Source organism: Misgurnus anguillicaudatus, chromosome 20 (assembly GCF_027580225.2).
Source record: "Misgurnus anguillicaudatus chromosome 20, ASM2758022v2, whole genome shotgun sequence".
In the NCBI taxonomy this organism is placed as follows: domain Eukaryota; kingdom Metazoa; phylum Chordata; class Actinopteri; order Cypriniformes; family Cobitidae; genus Misgurnus; species Misgurnus anguillicaudatus.
This window is the reverse complement of record NC_073356.2, coordinates 23,668,230-23,687,052: the sequence shown is the minus strand read 5'-3', so window position 1 is coordinate 23,687,052 and position 18,823 is coordinate 23,668,230. Positions and strand designations below refer to the sequence as shown.

At 38.1% G+C, this 18,823-nt stretch overlaps 1 protein-coding gene across 4 annotated transcripts in view; it reads left to right on the top strand.

The window, feature by feature from the left end:
- trps1 (trichorhinophalangeal syndrome I) overlaps positions 1 to 18,323 on the top strand; it is a 124,560-nt gene extending 106,237 nt beyond the window's left edge. For all 4 annotated transcript variants that reach the window (XM_055219731.2, XM_055219732.2, XM_055219734.2 and 1 more), the window contains exons 6-7: positions 407 to 529; positions 14,759 to 18,323. In XM_055219731.2, coding sequence (XP_055075706.2) covers positions 407 to 529; positions 14,759 to 15,901 — 1,266 coding nt within the window. In that variant the 3' untranslated portion in view covers positions 15,902 to 18,323. The remainder of the gene's footprint in view (positions 1 to 406; positions 530 to 14,758) is intronic.
- The last annotated feature ends 500 nt before the right edge of the window (positions 18,324 to 18,823 follow it).

The following is an 18,823-nucleotide window of genomic DNA, read 5'->3' as shown; positions in this document are numbered from 1 at the left end:
GGCCATCATGAGTTTTCAATTATTAAAAATATTTTTCATCCCATGAGGTGTCAAGCCAGAATGGTCCCAGTTTGAGGTTTCAGGTGAAGCTGGTGTTGTTGCCACTCTCTGACTCTTTCACAGTATTTTGCAAAACCTATAAATGACCAATTTTTTTTTTTTTTAAATGAGCTTGGTACAATTAATCACATCTCACTATTAGAGCTGCCGTATTCATCTACACCCCACTGTTTTCTTTTTTTGCCCTTTCTCTGCCTAACTGTCTTTCTGTGTCAGGCTCCCTCATTTTTACATTTACCTCCGAATACACGCCGAGCGTAAATCTCCATCAATCTTTGTATTATACCCTCTTTTCTCTATATCCAACTTGACTAACTTTGGCTTTCTTTCTCTCTTATGATTTCAGAGACGACGGGGCTCGGGGGTCTTCTGCGCCAACTGTCTGACCACCAAGACCTCACTGTGGCGGAAGAATGCCAACGGCGGCTACGTGTGCAACGCGTGTGGCCTGTATCAGAAGCTGCACTCGGTAAGGAGGGAGCTAAGAAAACAACATTTACATTCTCACCAGCCCACCCACAAATCGGAGAAACAGAGAGTTGAAATGAATGTAGAGGTGACAGTGTAGCTGGTCTGGTTTGACCGCTTCATTTCCGCGCTGTCAGGCGAGGATGTTGGGGTTCCCCAGGGGAAGAGGCCTTTTGGCCTTCCTCAGCCCTGCAGCCAGCTAATGGCCCTGTGGAAGTAATTTTGCACCAGCTGGGTACCCCACTTCCCACAGTCGTCATAAACACCTGACCTTAAAAGGATAGTTTGACCAAAAATGAAAATTTTGTCATCATTTTCTCATCCTTATCTTGTTCTAAACCTGTTTGAATTTCTTTTTTCTGATGAACACAAAAGAAGATATTTTGATAAATGATGGTAAGCACACAGCTTATTGTAACCATGGACGTCCATAGTAGGAATAAAAAATACGATGGAAAATACAGTTGGGTACCGTCAACTGTGTGCTTACCATTATTTATCATAATATTTTCTTTATCGTTTATCAAAATATCTTCTTTTGTGTTCATTAAAATAAAAAACGCATACAGGTTTAGAACAACATGAGGGTAAGTAAACGATGACAGAATTTTCATTTTTGGGTGAACTTTCCCTTTAAAACCTGAACCAGGCACAAGGACCAAACCTTAAACCTTAAAGGAATAGTTCACAAAAAAAATGAAAATCAGTCGTCAGTTTCAAAGATTCCTGTTAAACTTTATGCTGTAATTTTTTTCATTGAAGACAAAAGGAGAATTTTGAAGAATGCTCACTTTTTCCAAAAGTTTGTAGTAATGCTCACTGGAAAAAATAACAGCATGTGGAAGCAACATTAGGATGAGAAAATATTGACTGATTTAAATAAATATATAAATTCTGTTATTTTTCTGTTATATTATCACCCGCATATTTCAAAAATCTAAAAAGTAGTGTATACAATATTATATATTATATATTAAAAGAGTGCGGTGAATCGTCCCGTCTTTTATGTTTTCTGCCAAAAAAAATTAAACAGATTTGGAACAACATGACTGACTAAAATGTGACCCTGTCTGTAAAAACCAGGCTAAAGTCTTATATGGTAATTGGGTCAATGACGTGACGTTAATTATTTTGTGTCCGTATGGTTCAATTAAATGTAAAAGGGTTAAAATTTCAAAATAAATTTGATTAGTTGCATACATGCTCTTTTTTGAGGACCAAGTCTAAAGTTACTGATTTTATTTCATTTCAAAGGAATATTTGGGGGATAATTGCAAAAATGTCAATATGGTGTAACCAGTCTTTGTCAATTGGTGTAAATAGTATTTTTTTTTTTTGAAAATATAAATATATTCTTAAAAAAATGTAAAATAAAATATTATCATCTAGTTTAGTGTAATATGATTTTTACATGCATTTTTACATTTTTTTTTCAAAGATTATTAAGAAAACAAAGCTGTTTTCAGCATATGTCAGGACAAATATTACAAAAACGCATTACAATTTACATTTAAATATAGCTAATAAAATGATATTTTAAAATGTTTTTTTTAATTTTATGATTATGCTTACATGTCATCAAGGTGGATAAAATATTTAAAGGTGCAGTGTGTAATTTTTTGAAGGATCTCTTGACAGAAATGCAAAATAATATACAAAACTATATTATCAGGGGTGTATAAAGACCTTATATAATGAACCGTTATGTGTTTATTACCTTAGAATGAGAAGTTTTTATCTACATACACAGAGGGTCCCCTAACATGGAAGTTGCAATTTTGTGCTGCCATGTTTTTACAGAAGCCCTTAACGGACAAACTTTTTTTACGAAGTTGCCTCAAACGATGACATGTTTGTCCGATGGCGGCTACCGTAGCTTCTTTATGTGTTTCAAAAGTGAGGGGTGAGCAGTGGACTGAGCCGTTGGTTTCAATTCGCAAACCTCACCACTAGATCCAGCTAAAATTTACACACTGCACCTTTAATATTTCTTATTCTTTGGCGCAATTGGCGGTTACACCATTTGACATTTTCATGTCCATTCAGTCTTAACTTTCATAAAAATGGTGCAAATGTATTTTGTGCATTGACCATGTGCATTGAAATAAACCTGATGCGTGCTTTTAAAACAAGTTTTAATAATAATAATAATTTCTCATCTTGCCAAACCGTTTATGTCACTGACCAAATTATGAGATTAGGAGCATCAAAGTTTGATTTTAATCTCTGATTTCAATCTTTGATGTGACATTACTCAACCAATATTAAAGATATCAAGGTTATATTTTCATACAATGTTCTTTACATTACATACAACAATTTCGTGTAGAAAACAGTAAATTACTTTACCTGGGTTTTCACAGGCAGGGTCACAAATAATGACTTTTATACATGTTATGTTTGTGTGCACTGTTCCTTTAACATTAGCTTTGCATTCCAATGGAACTCCTTCATAACTGGGTCAAGTCTGTGTTTTTTATTTTTCTGTCGTGATATGAAATGTCAGATTGCACCGGAGGCCCCAGGCTATCGGTATCTGATCTTGGGTGGCATGGGCACTGATACAGAGGCCGACTGAATCAGTGTGGTCGTTTTGGGTTAGGCAGACCACAAGAGGTCCTTTCAGGGTCCATGCCACCTGGTGGTTTGTGCGGGCTTGAGTCATGCTAACTGGACCCTGCACAGGCGCTCGCATTGCCTGTCTGTCTGCACCGCTTCATCAGAGAGCCTGCAATCAATGGACGCTTCACAGCCGGCCCTGTGAAATACTGTATGCTCCATTTACTGCCCCACATTAAACACTGTCTGGAGTAAATAAGTTTCCTTGCGGTGGAAGTTTTTCAGAGTTTGACATTTATGTTGGAGTTCCATCATGGGTTTGCGGGACAGAGAAACATTGGAGGGGGTGGCTGTGACACTGAGTGAGTTCTTGACAGCTTTACAACTAAGATGAAGCTGATATTTAGGATTCAGGGGCGATCAATTTGATAAGAGCGGAATGCTGTATAATCAGTCGTAGGGCTTGACGATTTAGTCGTGATGTGTTTGTGCTGATTTTGATTGCGATATAAAAGTAAGCAAAATTGCGAATATTTTGATGCATGTTTTAAGTCACGTTATAATTTTTATGACCCTAAGTTTTATTTCAGCCATTGATTTCACTTTGAAGCAGCCTTACTTAGTCAATATTAAAGATAGCAAGGTTATATATTCACAAACGTTCTTTACGTTATGTACAGTATGATGGCTTTTTGTAAAAAACGGTAAATTACTTTAGCTGGGTTTTTACAAGCAGTCACATATATTTCTACTACCGTATGTTTTTATTGCGTAGGTTATTCTGTTCGATGTATATATAAAGTAGGGCCGGGACTCGATTAAAAAAATTAATCTAATTAATTAGAGGCTTTGTAATTAATTAATCTAAATTAATCGCATTTTAATCGCATATAAATATTTGACCTGAGAACATTAAGAAGTAATTTTTTACATGGATTTTAGTATACACTCTTAGAAAGGATGTGTTAATTTTATACACATCATTGTGCTGTAAGCTTTTAACACATTATGTGTAATTTTAACACATTATGAGTCATTTTGTCTTGATTTTGTGTTCAAGTATAACACATGTTGTGTTAAAAGTAACACAAAATGTGTTGTTTCAATAATAACACAGAGATGGGTGGTTTCCAGGACGACGCAGTTAGTGTGTTGTCCCAGAATCAACACTAATGTGTTGTTTTTAACACATTCGTTCTTATGGGTCTTTCACATAGGAAGCGGTGTGCGCTGCGCTGCGCTATGAAACCCATTCATTTCAATGGCTTGCGCCGCGCGAGGGCGGTTTTTTGTTGCGCCGAGCAAAGCGCAAGCGCAGCGGAGCGCAGCTTGCGCTCACGCCGCGGTCAAAGTTCAACATAGTTTAACTTTTGCGCTGCGCTCTGTGACGATTACCCGCGCGGCCAATAGAAACGGGGCATCCAAACAAGCAAAATGGACGAAAGCTTATACTCGGGATTCTCATAGCTGTATAATACAAGTTTATGCTCCTGCAGAGACATCGGAAGGAAAGCCGTCTCATGGAAACACGTAGCAATTCAAGTTGGCATGTCAGGTGTGTTTTAAGTCAAGCAGCTTGTTGTAGGTATGCTTAAAGTTACGTGAAATGGAGACGAGCAACATCAGTCTCTGTATTCCTCGTCGACTATTTAACGCAAATATAAACACTGTAGTAATTTATTGAAAACCCCGCCTACTTTGGTCTGGCCATCAGAGAACAAATCGCTTGGCTGCGCCGAACCCAGCGGCGAGCGCAGCGCACACCGCATCCTATGTGAAAGCCGCATTAGAGTGTACCATGAATAATGACTGAATACATAAGCTTAAGCAACAAAATATTGTTTACAGGATTAGTTTTACAGGGGTAGATGGCATAATGTAATTTTACCACAGGACGTCGGTAATATTAATGGTAAATTCGGACGGGATTAGAAATCTCTGTAAAACATTCAGAAGTGGGAGGGGTAACTCGTTGGCGCAGCGCGTCACCTCTCGTCTTCACGTGCACCTTTACCTTGCTTCCAGATATCAGATGTGCAAACAACATGACACAGACAAGGAAAACGCGAAACACTGTGTTTAATTTCAGTTTGGGGAGAACGTCAGTTTCATAAACAGTTCCATGCCTCTGAGAAGTAAAATTGACTTTTTTTTAAAAAAGTTTGTGTCGTGTTTTATTCAGAAACTGACTTGTTTCTCCGTCTAGAACGCAAGTAAATGCTTCTTTAAGCGCTTTTATATTTAAAAGAAACCCGCAAATTAAAAGGAAATGACGCGATTTACGTGTATATTTACAGCTGGTCTATTCGCACGAATCGCACTGGATTTGTATTACCTGAGGTAATTTCTCCGGACCTTTTTACAGAAGGTAAAAGACGCCGTAATCTTTACTGACATTGTCCGTAATGATTACTGACATGGAGCATTCGGACTGGACTAAAATCACAGAGAAGCTCTGATAAAAACTTGCTTTACCCCACATCCCTATGTAAAACTAATCCCGTCCGAATAAGTCGTTGTGCCCGGAGTCGGGCTAATGTCCACGATAGCTGCTGTATGTTTTGTATTGAGATGCTCGATGTGCTGCGGTGATATGTGAATTCCTTGTTGCATAGCTTACACACAACCATGCTTTTATCGACGCTTACATCCGTTCGTTTTTTATAAAATAAATTCCCATCCACGGGGCCAACCAAAGCGATCTCATCAGCCTCTTGGTTCATGTTCACTGTGGTTTGTTGTGAAGTCATGAACGCTATTGGTGCTCCAGTATAATCGGTCCGCCGAAACTCATGAGAAATGTTCCGCGGTGCAAAAATAAGTGCGATTAAAATGCGTTAAAAATGTTTAACGCGTTATTTTTGTGTAATTAATTAATCTTAATTAACGCGTTAAAGTCCCGGCCCTAATATAAAGTAAATCATTCTAGGGTAATTTAATCTTTTTGCAAAAAATTTCAGTTTGTTAGGAGTGAAAATGTTTACTGTTGAAGCTTCAGGCTCCCTTTATAATTTATGCATAGACATTATTGTCGACAAATATGATGTGGTTAAATTACCAGCAGTACATCAGCTTTAGGGCTCATTCAATCATGTTGATTGTCAAGTATCTAAAAGCCTGCCATTTATCAAATAGTGTTTCATTTAAATACAAAAGTGGTTTTATATTTTTTGAATTACAGCTTTAAATATGAATAGTTTATTATTGAAATAAATTGCTTATGTTTTTGCTTGTTTTTAGTGGTTAAAGAGGTTATTATTACTGACAATACAGTTAGAAAAATTGTCCAAAAAGGGCCAAGCTGTAACTTTTATAGTCCTAATATTTAGCATATTCATTTGGTACCACTGTGTACATTGGAGGCACTAATATGCATTATTTGGTACCAATATGTAGGTACTAATATGAACTCTTTAGGTATAAAGGTGTACTTTTTGAAATGGTACCACCCCAGTGACAGCAATTTTTAATAAAAAAATAAAATAAAAAAATTAGCTGGCAAGACCAGATCAAACCAAACAATTATTTATTATATATTATGCATATATAATTATATAATTTAAACAAAAAACAAGGATCACAAATGTTATTTTACTCTGCATTTCTACCAAAACAACAAAAGCGTAGATATATTGCATTCGTGCTCAACGCTGATCTTAAATATGATGCTTTGAATTCTGCTCAGACCTTCGAGCGCTGGAGTGATTGACCAGTTGTTGACGTGCGTGTTTGTATTATTTGGCTGTTTCTTCTCTTCTATTTCCATAAAGTAGCTTCTCCAGTGGACCATCAGGTTGTGTACACGTCACACTCCACTAGAAGCTAATAAACAAGACACTGAAAAACCTCAGCCTTCAGGGTCCCTCCGAACACTGGCTGTGGGATTCGTTTGTTTGTCTGTTTTTTTGTGTTTTGGGGTTGAACGCCGAATCATTTTTGTCCGACTGAATTCCTGAGAGAGAAGACTAGGGAGACAGGGTTTATGTGCGGGATGTTTGTAGTCGCTTCGTTCTTTGGCTTGACAAATATTCAGTGTGACCATTTTAGTTGGTAGTCCATCGAAGTCCTTTGTCTGTCTGGCAGTCGTATTTTTATACTTCTGAATAAAAACTTTTACACGCCGCGCAGAAATCATTTGATAATAGCACCTCATAAAACCACACTGCAGAGAGCTCTAAATGGAGGTCTGGGTCCTTCATGCCAGAACACATTGCAATAATAAATGTCTCTCAGATTTTGTCTTCTAATAATAGGACTCGACATGTGCGTAGCTGTGCGTCAATGCCCAGCATAAAACTCTTGCGGCCGCCTCTGTGCTTAACTTCAGTTTCGTCGTTGTTGAGCTTTTATGTGGGTTGCAGACAGAATATTTGTACCGTTCTTTAAAACTTTTCTTTCGGCTTCTGAACTCTGACCACCACTTGCAAAAAAAACCTGAAAGGTAGAAAGAATTGCCAGTTAACTCTGGAATAGTGTGCAAGGTTTTATTCACGTGCTGCACAACCTTTTCAGAATCTTTTCTTTGTTTCATGTTATTCTTTCATTCTCCGGGGTACTTAGACTGTCAAAGCTAGATGAGATGTCATGAATAGAAATGCCCAAGGTTGCTGAGTAAGTAAAGAAATCGTTATGCAATTTGTCAGCAGTACCCAGAGTTAAGTACTGTTGACCAGTACTTCAAGGTACCTCAAGGCTACTCTTGCATTTAATAGAAAGACTGTAGAGTTGGTTCGTCTTGTTCAATATACACTACAGAGTTAACTTATATTCCGTTTTTCTTCATACCAGTAAATAACATCCAACGTTTATTAGCTATTTCTGCTCTATTGTATCTGTGTCATTTATATTAAACAATGTTGGAGAGTTAATTAACTGAAGTTATACCACAGAGCTGCTGAATGCTTTATTCTGATTGGGTGTTGATTATTTTTCTGTTATCTGCACACCCAACCGGTCAAATGTCTTAAAAATAGACACCAGAGCAATGATTTTGGTAGCCATGGTATAAGCAGAATAATTGACTCCTTCACGTCGTGCCGCATTACCACTATAGGTGTACATTATTTTCTTATAATTCAACGACTCATCATCAATTATTTCTTACTTATACTATGCTTGAATCTAATTGGCTGATGAACGTTCCGAGGTGTGCAATTATTTTCTTGGAAACGCCCGGCGAATGTAGTTCCAAGCAGCTCTCTTGACCGCATTACAGTTCCATATCACTTCGCATAGTTAACTGTAATAAATGACTAACAAAAACAACATGACAGATGATTTTCCGAGGCAATAACAGCGCTGTTTAGAGACGCACAGAGGTAGCCTCGTTCACACAATCTCTCTCTCGCTCGCCCTCTCTCTCTATCTCGCTTTCTTTCTCTTTATGTGTCTCTGCCACTCTCGCTCTCTTTTTAATAACTTCATTAATAACTGCATTAGAATGCTATTAAGCGCTCAAGCCTCCATTGCCAGCTTTAAAATGACGTTTTGGAACAAGCAAAAGAGCCGTTGGATGAGACGCAGAAGAAATAGTCCTACTCACAATAGCAATTTAAGTACAAAAACCGGACGAAACCCTTTAAATATATCATGTGATCGATGTCTGGAGGTGTGGTAATCGAAGTATAAGCGGAATAATTGACTCCGGGCCGTTGAATTATCGAAAAATTATGCACACCTCGGGTGTGCATTATTTTGTTAATAATTCAATGGCGTGTCATCAATTATTCCTTACCGATTACACGGCATTCTAAAATGCTTGATTCTGATTGGCGACTTTCCAAGATATGCTATTCCGAGATAACAACCGCCTGAAACTAACACATGGTAACTTGGATGCTGCAAATCATTTTGAAAGGTTATAGTTAAATATTACACAAAAATTTATGTAGTTTAATAAATTATGTCTTTTAATAACATATATGGCATTGTATTTACAAATGATCAAACCAAATAGCGTGTTTGTGACGTTTGAACGTCTTATCTTAAACCAAAAGTAAACAGGTTTTCCTCTAGCAAGGTCTGCATGTGTTAAAAATAAGCAAATAAAATATTTCAAATCAATATTTAATGTTCCTTAGCTTACTTATGAGGTAAATAGCTGTGTAATAAGCAGCCGGTTGTTATCGCAAAATAAGCCCCTTTAGTGTCATACAAGACAATACAATACCCTGATCACACTGTCGGGGCTTATTTCGGCGATAACAACCTGCTGCCTATACATTACCTCTTACTTAACACTACTAAAATTATTATTAGCTTAAAAAAATCTAATTTATACAGTAACAGGTAGAGCTCTGACAAAATGCTACAATACTGTGATTTTTTTTGATGTTCATGGACAGTATTGTGTGTTTTAACTGAGCAAGCTTAAGAAATATTCAAAGACGCTCTTTCTTAGATTCTTTCTAGTAAATAATTTCTTTCAGATGTTTCGGTGTACTGTTAAATGTGTTAAATATTTTGCTGTATTTAGGTCAAATCTGCAGTTTGATTCTGTATCATTAAGATATATAAATTGCAGTATATTTTAGAGTAGTGGTATCGTATTACTGTAGGCGTAAAAGTATCTCTTGAGATTGTCAAATTGCTCATCATAGAAAATCTTGAAGAATCAAGGGAATTATGTAGCAAAGGTGCAGAAAAGAATGAATATAAATCTGTCTTGTGAATACAATTACATGAAATTAATATATAATTGATTAAAAAATATATGAGGAATGCCAGCCCAGTCACACGAAATTACGTACCTATAGTCACGCAACTTCTTTATTCTTTTTCGTGATCGTATCACAAATTTCTGTTTATGTGTCATTGTCACGTATTGGTTACTCAACTGTTTTGTCCTATTTTCTTACCATTTTCGGTTTAGGGTTAGATTTACATAAAATGACATCCTTACCCAAACGCAACTCTAACCCTAACGCCAGGCGACAATGTTTTAAAATGTAGAAAATATTAAAAAAATCAGAAAAAATAGTATAAAGTGACATCCTAACGCAAACACCAAATCTGGCCCTAAACCGAAGCGACAATGGTTTGAAAATAGGAAAAAGCAGTCGAGTAGCCGGTGCGTGACAGTGACACATAGACGGAGGTTCCTGATACTATCGCGGAAAGCGCGGAAATTCGTGACCGTATCACGAAAAAGAATAAAAAGATTATGTGACTATAAGTACATAATTTTGTGAGACTGGGTAGCTCAATACTACGTTCATCAAATACTTGTGCTTCAAATCCGCTTAATCCCGGCCATTCACAAATACCGCTTTGTTGGCAGAATCCGTTAAAAGTCGGATAAAAAAAATTCATTTACAAAAAAGACGTCATACTCACTTAAAGGGTTTTGCATCTGTGCTATTCATATGTAAATTAATATATCATTCAAATTATTGCCTCCTCCTGTAAATACTGTAGCCAGTCAGTTAGTAGCTTGTGGTGTAGAAAACTACTTATTAAAAGATGATCTTGATTACCTACTTGATTATCTTACTAGACTACTAGATTAACTACTTTAAAGTTCTTTATAAAACATTCTACTCCAATAATGTGCATTACTCTTATTGCCTCCTCTCTGATATCATTTCTCCGATAAGCCAAGTAATAAAATCATACACATTTCTTTTGTTCATCATAATACATTTAAAATATAAGCAGAAGATCAGAGACTCCATTCCATGGAGTGTGCAGTAATGCCTGTCACGGTCCAGCAGTAGAGGGCAGTCTTTCTTTTTGTCTGATTTTGATCCCCATCCTCTCTTCAGACAGACAGGCCGACATGATCCAAAGAGCCAGAGCTTGCATTTTAACACCATCCATCACAGGGCATTAACTGAACTCAGACAGCACAGTAAGATTTGTTTTAGATTTAACTCTGTCCCCCAGTGGCCAAACATTTTTCAAAATGAGCAGCTCCTGTTTCTACCCCTTAAACATATGGTACAGAGCCAAAAGCTAGGTTGAGGCACCTTTCTTGGAGCTACGTTTTAGCATATATTATTTTTCCAAATGTGTACAAGAGAGAGACGTTTTCCTGAAACACAGCCTCTCTATTCTGTTCTTTCTTTTTTGAGAGGGATTGCATTACTCAACCTGGGAATATTTGGGTGGATCTGGGTGCTACAAAGGCAAGTAGTAACCATACATGATTGAATTTGTAGATATAGATGTATTCAAGGTAGGGGGGGTTGGTTCACTGTCATCTACAAATTATTTTTTAGTTCTGGGTGAATCGTATGGGGATCTCTGCAGCGAGCAAGGACACATAAGATCTGTCTGGCAGAGTTGCATCACCTTACTAAAGCCTTTTCCCCTAGTGCCGGTCGACCAGAAGCACCAGGATTTTTTAAGTTAAGAAAAATAGTCATGATAAATGGGTAATGATGGAAAACCCAAGCTGCCATTCTTTCCCTTCTGTTACAGGTCTGCCACGAAGAAAATTTGCGTATCTCGCATGTCTCCAACCACAGTAGTTTCCATTTTAGCATGGACGCCAGTGATGAGAAATGAGAAGGAAAATACCGTTACCTCAGGCTTATTCTCATAAAGTAGCACAATTGATAACAGCCTCAGACATTGATTCCTGTCTCATTCTGGCAGTTAATCCGAGAGCCTCTTTTACAATTTATTCTTCCAACATGGGATTCATTGAAAGCTCAGGTACAAAGGGAATGAGAATAGTGTACTCTACTGTCATAAATCCATATTTGTGGAATCAGTGTATTTTAATTTGAAGCAGTAGTAAAAAAAAGTGTAATTAATAGCCTTTTGATGGCAGAATATTATGATAACCGGCGTAATTACAGGAGTGTGTCCTCACAGTCCCAAAAGGGATGAATCATTATACTTAAATCACCATATTAGATCAGAGACATTTTTATGAGTCAGTAAAGATAGACCAACACAATCTCTTGACAGTTTGCACTAATTTATATTTTACGAGGTGGCTAATTCGGATTAATTCGTACACTGTAAAAATTCCTTGTTGCACTTAAATTGTTAAGTTTAATCAATTTGAAATTACAATCAATTTCAACTTTCTTGACTAGTGAGGAGTTGCTAAATTATAAAAATGAAGTTGAAATAATTATTTCCCTGCCAGCGTTTTTAAAGGGGCCATGTCACAAGACTTTTTTAAAATGTAAAATAAATCTTTGGTGTCCCCAGAGTACACATGTGAAGTTTTTGCTCAAAATGCCATTTATATATAATTTATTATAACATGTTAAAATTGACACTTTGTAGGTGTGAGCAAAAATGTGCCGTTTTGGGTGTGTCTTTTAAAATGCAAATGAGCTGATGAAATTCAAACACTGATCGCAGTGATGGTGGTTTGTGTCAATTAAAACTCAATTGTGTTGTCAATGATTTTCTCTTTCTCTTTTTCTCTCTGTACTAAATGGCTGTGCCATGGTTGGATAGTGCAGATCAAGGGGCGGTTTTATTATAATAAGATCTCCTTATGACATCATAAGGAGAGCCAAATTTCAATGACCTATTTTTTCCACATGCCTGCAGAGAATGGTTTACCAAAACTAAGTTACTAAGTTGATCTTTTTCACATTTTCTAGGTTGATAGAAGCACTGGGAACCCAATTATAGCACTTAAACGTGGAAAAAGTCAGATTTTCATGCCTTGGCCCATTTAAAAAAAGTTGTCTATACATACAATATATCAAATGAAAGAACAGACCCTCTGCTTCATCCTACCTTCATTTGTTCTCTCACATATGAGTAGGTTTCTTCAAAAATGAAAAAAGTTGAACAAAAGCTATAATTGCGTTTTTGTGAAGGACAGAAATCAGATTCAGAGCAATGATCAAAACATACAGTACACGGAGTTCTTACAGTTTGCCCTAAGGGGTTGCGTCCGGATTTCATAAGTTGGGTAAGAGTGCCACCTGGTGGATAATAGCGGAAATAAGGATTGATGTAAAAATTTGTCATTGGCAGGGAAGCGTTTTCTCTTAATTGAGGAGTTAACTCATCAATACCGGGGAAAGAGTTAAGGGGGTCGCACACCGGACCCGCAGCTTAGCGTCGAGTCGTGTCTAGGACAACTCGGAGGTATCGTAAACCAGAAGTGCACATTAAATAGCGCAAGCTTTGTCAGATAGCGTCTTCTTCAAAATGCAAAATATACGTTAGCAGCCAATGTTAATCGTTAAAGATTTGGGACAAATTTGATGTTATTTGATGTTAGACTATATGAGTGGCATGACAAGGATTTGAGCAACTTCCTGAGTCGTAGCTGGGTGCCGTGGACAGGCTGTCACCTGTCGGCGCCGGTGTGCGTATACTCATAGAAAACAATGTGTTTGATTTTTTTAGAATGGCGCAGCGCTGAGCGGCGCGTCCCGTGTGCGACCCCCTTTAAGCTAATTCAACTTTATTTTGATAATTTATAGCAAAGTCCAAAAAGTTTAAATGAATCCTTATTGACCGCCTCATTTTCCACCACCGCTCCCTGCTGGACCAGAATTTTTTTTACAGTGTATGACGACATTCGTATGTTTTTCTACGATTTTCTTTTGCCTCTCGTTGGGGTTACACTCTTAGAAAAGATATGTTAATTTTTTACACATCTTTATGTGTTAAGCTTTTAACACATTATGTGTAATTTTAACATCATTTTGTGTTGATTTTGTGTTCAAATAAAACACAAGTTGTGATAAAAGTAACACAAAATGTTTGTTTCAATAATAACGCAGAGGTAGATGGATTCTGGGACAATGCATTTAGTGTGTTGTCCCAGAATGAACAATAATGTGTTGTTTTTAACACATCCGTTCTAAGAGTGTAGGGGCGGGGTTTCAGTATTGTTTTTATAATAATCATACATATTTGTATGATTCACTTCATATGAATTCCTACAAATTGCCAACTCGTAAAATATGTACGAAGACTTGTGAGATCAGGCTGGATGGACACGAGTCCTGTCTTCCTTAACCTGATAACCTGCATGATTACTGTTTTTGTTCAGTTTAAACAAAAAACAGGAATGTGTTTGCCTTAAACAATCATGGTGGTTAAGAGCCTTAACCAAATCAGTACAAACTTTGCTTTTTTTGAGTTTTTAGCCCTGTGTGAGTATTCAGTGAAAATTTACATAATTATACAGACTGAATATGATGCGTAAATATCTGCACCACGAGCATCACCAAACAGAATACAGCAGAAATAACTGTTTAATGGTTAATGAATCTGAATAGTTTTTGCATCGCTTTTCCAATGCCCCCTCTCATTTGGTCGGTCAAACAGATGCAAACTCATGCTGTTGGTTGAGTCTGTGTTGCTCTGTTTGGCTGTTTAGGATGATCAAACAAACAGCAATGTTTTGATAGCGCTACAGTGTTTACACTTTTTTAGAAGTCGGTCTACGAAAGGCTTGCCAATAGTTCCCTTTGCATATTAATCGAGGATAGGAGAAAGTATTTTAACATCAAGCAAAATCAAAACATTGGCTTTTGTCCAAATCGACTTACATTGCCTACAAGCAATACATTATCAGTATGTGTGTTACCTGGGTTCAAACCCATGACCTTTTGTGCTGCTAATTCACTCAGCCATACATATAAGGAGTGCACTTACATAAATTGTTTTAGTGCACAGAATGCACAAACATTAATTTCAATAATAACACTAAGTAATCATTCGCATGTCTCTTTTTCAGACCCCCCGGCCGCTGAACATCATCAAACAAAACAACGGCGAGCAGATCATCCGTCGACGGACACGGAAGCGCCTGAACCCCGACCCTGTACCGTCTGAGCAGGTCGGGTCAAAGCAGCAGCGCGTGAACAGTGAGGAGCGTCTCAACGGTAGTCCTTTAGAGAGAAGGACTGAGGAGGCAGGATCCGATGGGTCTTTATCACGCGCCGAGGTCCAAGCTCAGCTGGGCAAGTACGACGGTTACGGTCCCTCTGGACCCAAAAGTCACCCCAGTCCCCGATCCACACACGCCTTCCTTGTCAACCAGACGCTGGAGATCCATAAGCGTATGCCGCCCCTGCATATGCACAAAAGTCCCGCAGACGGAGGGGCAGAGGCTAACGGGCCCCAAAGCGTGGATGGCAAGGGTGGCTCAGAGCGTGGCAGCCCTATCGAAAAGTACATGCGTCCTTCAAAACAGGCCAGCTACTCTCCCCCTGGAAGCCCTATCGAAAAGTATCAGTACCCTTTCTTCAACCTTCCGTTCCTTCACACCGACCTGCAAAACGAAGCGGACTGGTTGCGTTTCTGGACTAAGTACAAGATGCCCGTGCCAGGAAACCCGGGTCACTACCTAGGCCACGTGCCTGGCCTACCAAATCCGTGCCAAAGCTTTGTGCCTTACCCCACCTTCAGTTTACCGCCTCATTTTCCACCACCGCCCCCCGCCGGACCCGAGAGCGACACGCCTCTCGACCTGGCCATCAAACATTCCAAACCCAGTCCGACACCCAACGGGGCTCTCGTTGCCAAGGAAAAGGTCACGGGCGAGAAACGAGCCTCACCGGTCCCGGAAAAGGAGAAAGAGACGGAACGGACGGAGGACGTAGACGAGGACAGTTCCGCTTCCCAAGTCCCCGGGAAACCGGGAAAGGTCGATCAGGCCACGCAAGACGATCTTTCCAGCAAATGTGCCCACTGTGGCATCGTCTTCCTGGATGAGGTCATGTTCGCCCTACACATGAGTTGCCATGGTGACGGTGGGCCATTCCAGTGCAGTATCTGCCTGCATGCCTGCGCTGATAAGTACGATTTCACAACACACATCCAGCGAGGTCTCCACCGGGCAGCCCCTGAGGCAAACAGCAGCCCCTCCAACCAGTGAGCTCTACGGCCTAGTTTACTTGCAGTCCTAGCACAACTAGAGCAGTGAGGAAACCCAATAGGAGACTCAGCAATGTACTTTTGTGCCAAGATGGATCACGGTGCCTAAGCAGCCAATGTTCGAAACTTCATAGCATAGCATTTCTGTGGACCCTTACACACACAGACATGGACAAAAAAATCAATTACCCAGTTCTACTTTGAATTAACAAGAACTGCTTTTGAAGAAAATCGGTACCAGTAGCTATTCAATCTAGATATATTTTCTTTAATCCAGCTATGTAGTTTTGACAAGGCAGTTCAGCAAGCAAGGTACGCCTAATCAAATGTAATTATTGTTTGTTTGTTTGTTTGTTGTGTATATTCACAGATTTATGGAAAGTTCTCTTACCTGATATAAACGAGGATGTTTCTGTATGTGTGGCTCAGTGTAGGAAAACGTGACAGTCGTCTGTCACTATGGCAACGGCATAAATGGCCGTCGTCCTCAAACATCCAGCATCCTCAGGGAGTGTGTATGGCTGAAATAGACAACTTTTAGTTTAGTCTTACTGTCTCTAGTTAACATTATACTAAATGTCTTATGTTTTAATATTTGGTTTCGTTAGTTAAGAGATATAACTCGAGTCACAGAATTCCATCGAAACTTTTAAGCTGCTGCATTAGTTGCTGGGATGCAATTCTTATTACTCTAGGAATTTGGGAAGGATTAAAACAAATATTTTTGTCTAGGTTGTTAATAATAAATCATATTATCAGTGCCTGATATATTGTACAAAGTATTTTCTACATGAAATGTTGATATGCAACATTGCATCCGAATAAGGGCCCGAGCTCGGCTCTGAAAAACGTTTACATTTGCAAATGTAGCAAACGACGTAATGAAGCAACACCTGCTATTTTGAACTTTTTTTCCAGGAAAACAGTAAGACGTTATCAAATTTTAATTTCCTTTCCTCCAAAGGTGGGACATTAAACGTTTTTTAATCTTTGGCCACCAAAGGGCACTATTCATTCCAGGCATCGTCTATTTTTGTTGCCTCTCTGTATCGTGTACTTGCGCTTTTTACTGGATGAAGTAGCTTGTTTTATTGGACTGAAGTCTTCCTGTATTTTTTCCTCTGCTCTCCTCATACTTAACCATTTCAAGGGAAGCTACTTTTTTTGGACATTTGTAGGAGCCAGAGCTCTAACAATATAAACTCAACATATTCCACCTCTAATTCTCAGAGCGGTTTTCAATATAGCAAATTGAAACGCCTTTGAATTTGTCGATCATTTCGTTCGGTGTAGTGTTGATGAAATAATTGCAGGTGTTTCTGGTGCCTTTCAATGGCGGTTGTCTCAAAGAGACATAACATTGTTATTTATAGTCTTAGCTTCACCCAGCTGTACTTTGCTTTATGCTCCTTTGTCGTGTGGATGACCGTCCACCTGAACAACTGAAGAAACGTGTCTATTTTTAAATAATAATCTCTAATTCCAAACATAATTTATCAAGTCAACAGCTTGGTATACTACAAAGCCGTTTATATATATTTTTTACACTTTTCCATTTTGTTTTAATGGAAGGAAAGAAAACATGTTTTTACTGAACATCCATTTTGTCAGATTCCGGGTTTGTTTGCATTTTTATGTTATGTTTGTCCCACGTACTTGCTTCTTTCATGGCAATACTGTAGATTCAGTGAGTTGGGCTTATAGTCTGATTTCATACAGACATTATTTATATGAACTGGGGAAAGGGGAGAGATTCAGGCTCAACGTGTCAAATTAGCTTTTTCTGTGTTTCTCAGAAACTAGCCTTACAAAGCTGCTTAACTGCAAATGCCTCTTGAAAAATAACTGAAATTGTCGCTTTTCACCAGACCATTTATATAGTTGGGTATTGAATAACATAAGGAGTTTTTTATTTTTTATTAATTTTTTCTTCTCTAAATGGCGAAAATGTTAATGCTTGCACTTCAGTTACTCTGTTTATTGCAAAGGAAGAAAGATGAAATGTGTTTTTAGCATGCTGAGAACAGGTACTGCATTATAATAAATGAAAGATATCTTGCCTATTTTTGAAGGTCTTAGCAATATTGAAACACAAGGAGTATTTGATGGAGCCTGGAAGCTGTTTGGCCAAGGTCAAGGCGCGAAGGGCATAAAAATGTAAATGTTTTAACCATTATTCTTAGAACGTTGTTGTTTTTACACGTGCCGCATTTAAAGTGCATAGATGATGGTTTTAATTTTTTTTCAGCTGCCACCTTAACTATTTTTGTTTCATTTCATTTTTGTGTGTTTGGTAGGTTTTTACATGCAAGAAAGATTCAACAAAGATGGCAAAGATGTCTGTTACATCTAAACTTGAATAATAATAATAATGATGATGATGATGATAATAATTAATAAAATAATAAAACATTTTAGCAGTTTGCTGTGTGCGCCTTCTCCTATATTGTGTCCTTTGAATGTTTTCTTTGTTTAAAAATTGGGTTATTTTCAAGCCTGCGTTGGGTCAAAATGGGACTAACCCAGCCGCTAGGTTTTTATTTCACACAACAATGGGTTAAAACAATATATTAACACCCACCATATTGGGTTCATATTTTTTTGATCCAACGCTGGGTTAAAAATAACCCAACATTTTTAGAGTATACATTTTTTCAAAAACTGCTGTGTGTTTAAACTCTGAACCATGTAATTTAACAAATGGGTAAATTATGTTTTTTTTTCTATTTCAAAGAACTGCACTGTTCAGTGACCAGCACTTTAGTCTATTGATTATTCTGTTCATTGTGGAAAGCTAGATCTAACCTTTGGATGCTTGATGAACTTAAGTCAGAGGATTGTATGCTCTCAGAGTCACATGACATACAATCCAAATGAAACCTTTGACCTCTGACAGAATTGTGTGAAACTGCTATTGATCGCC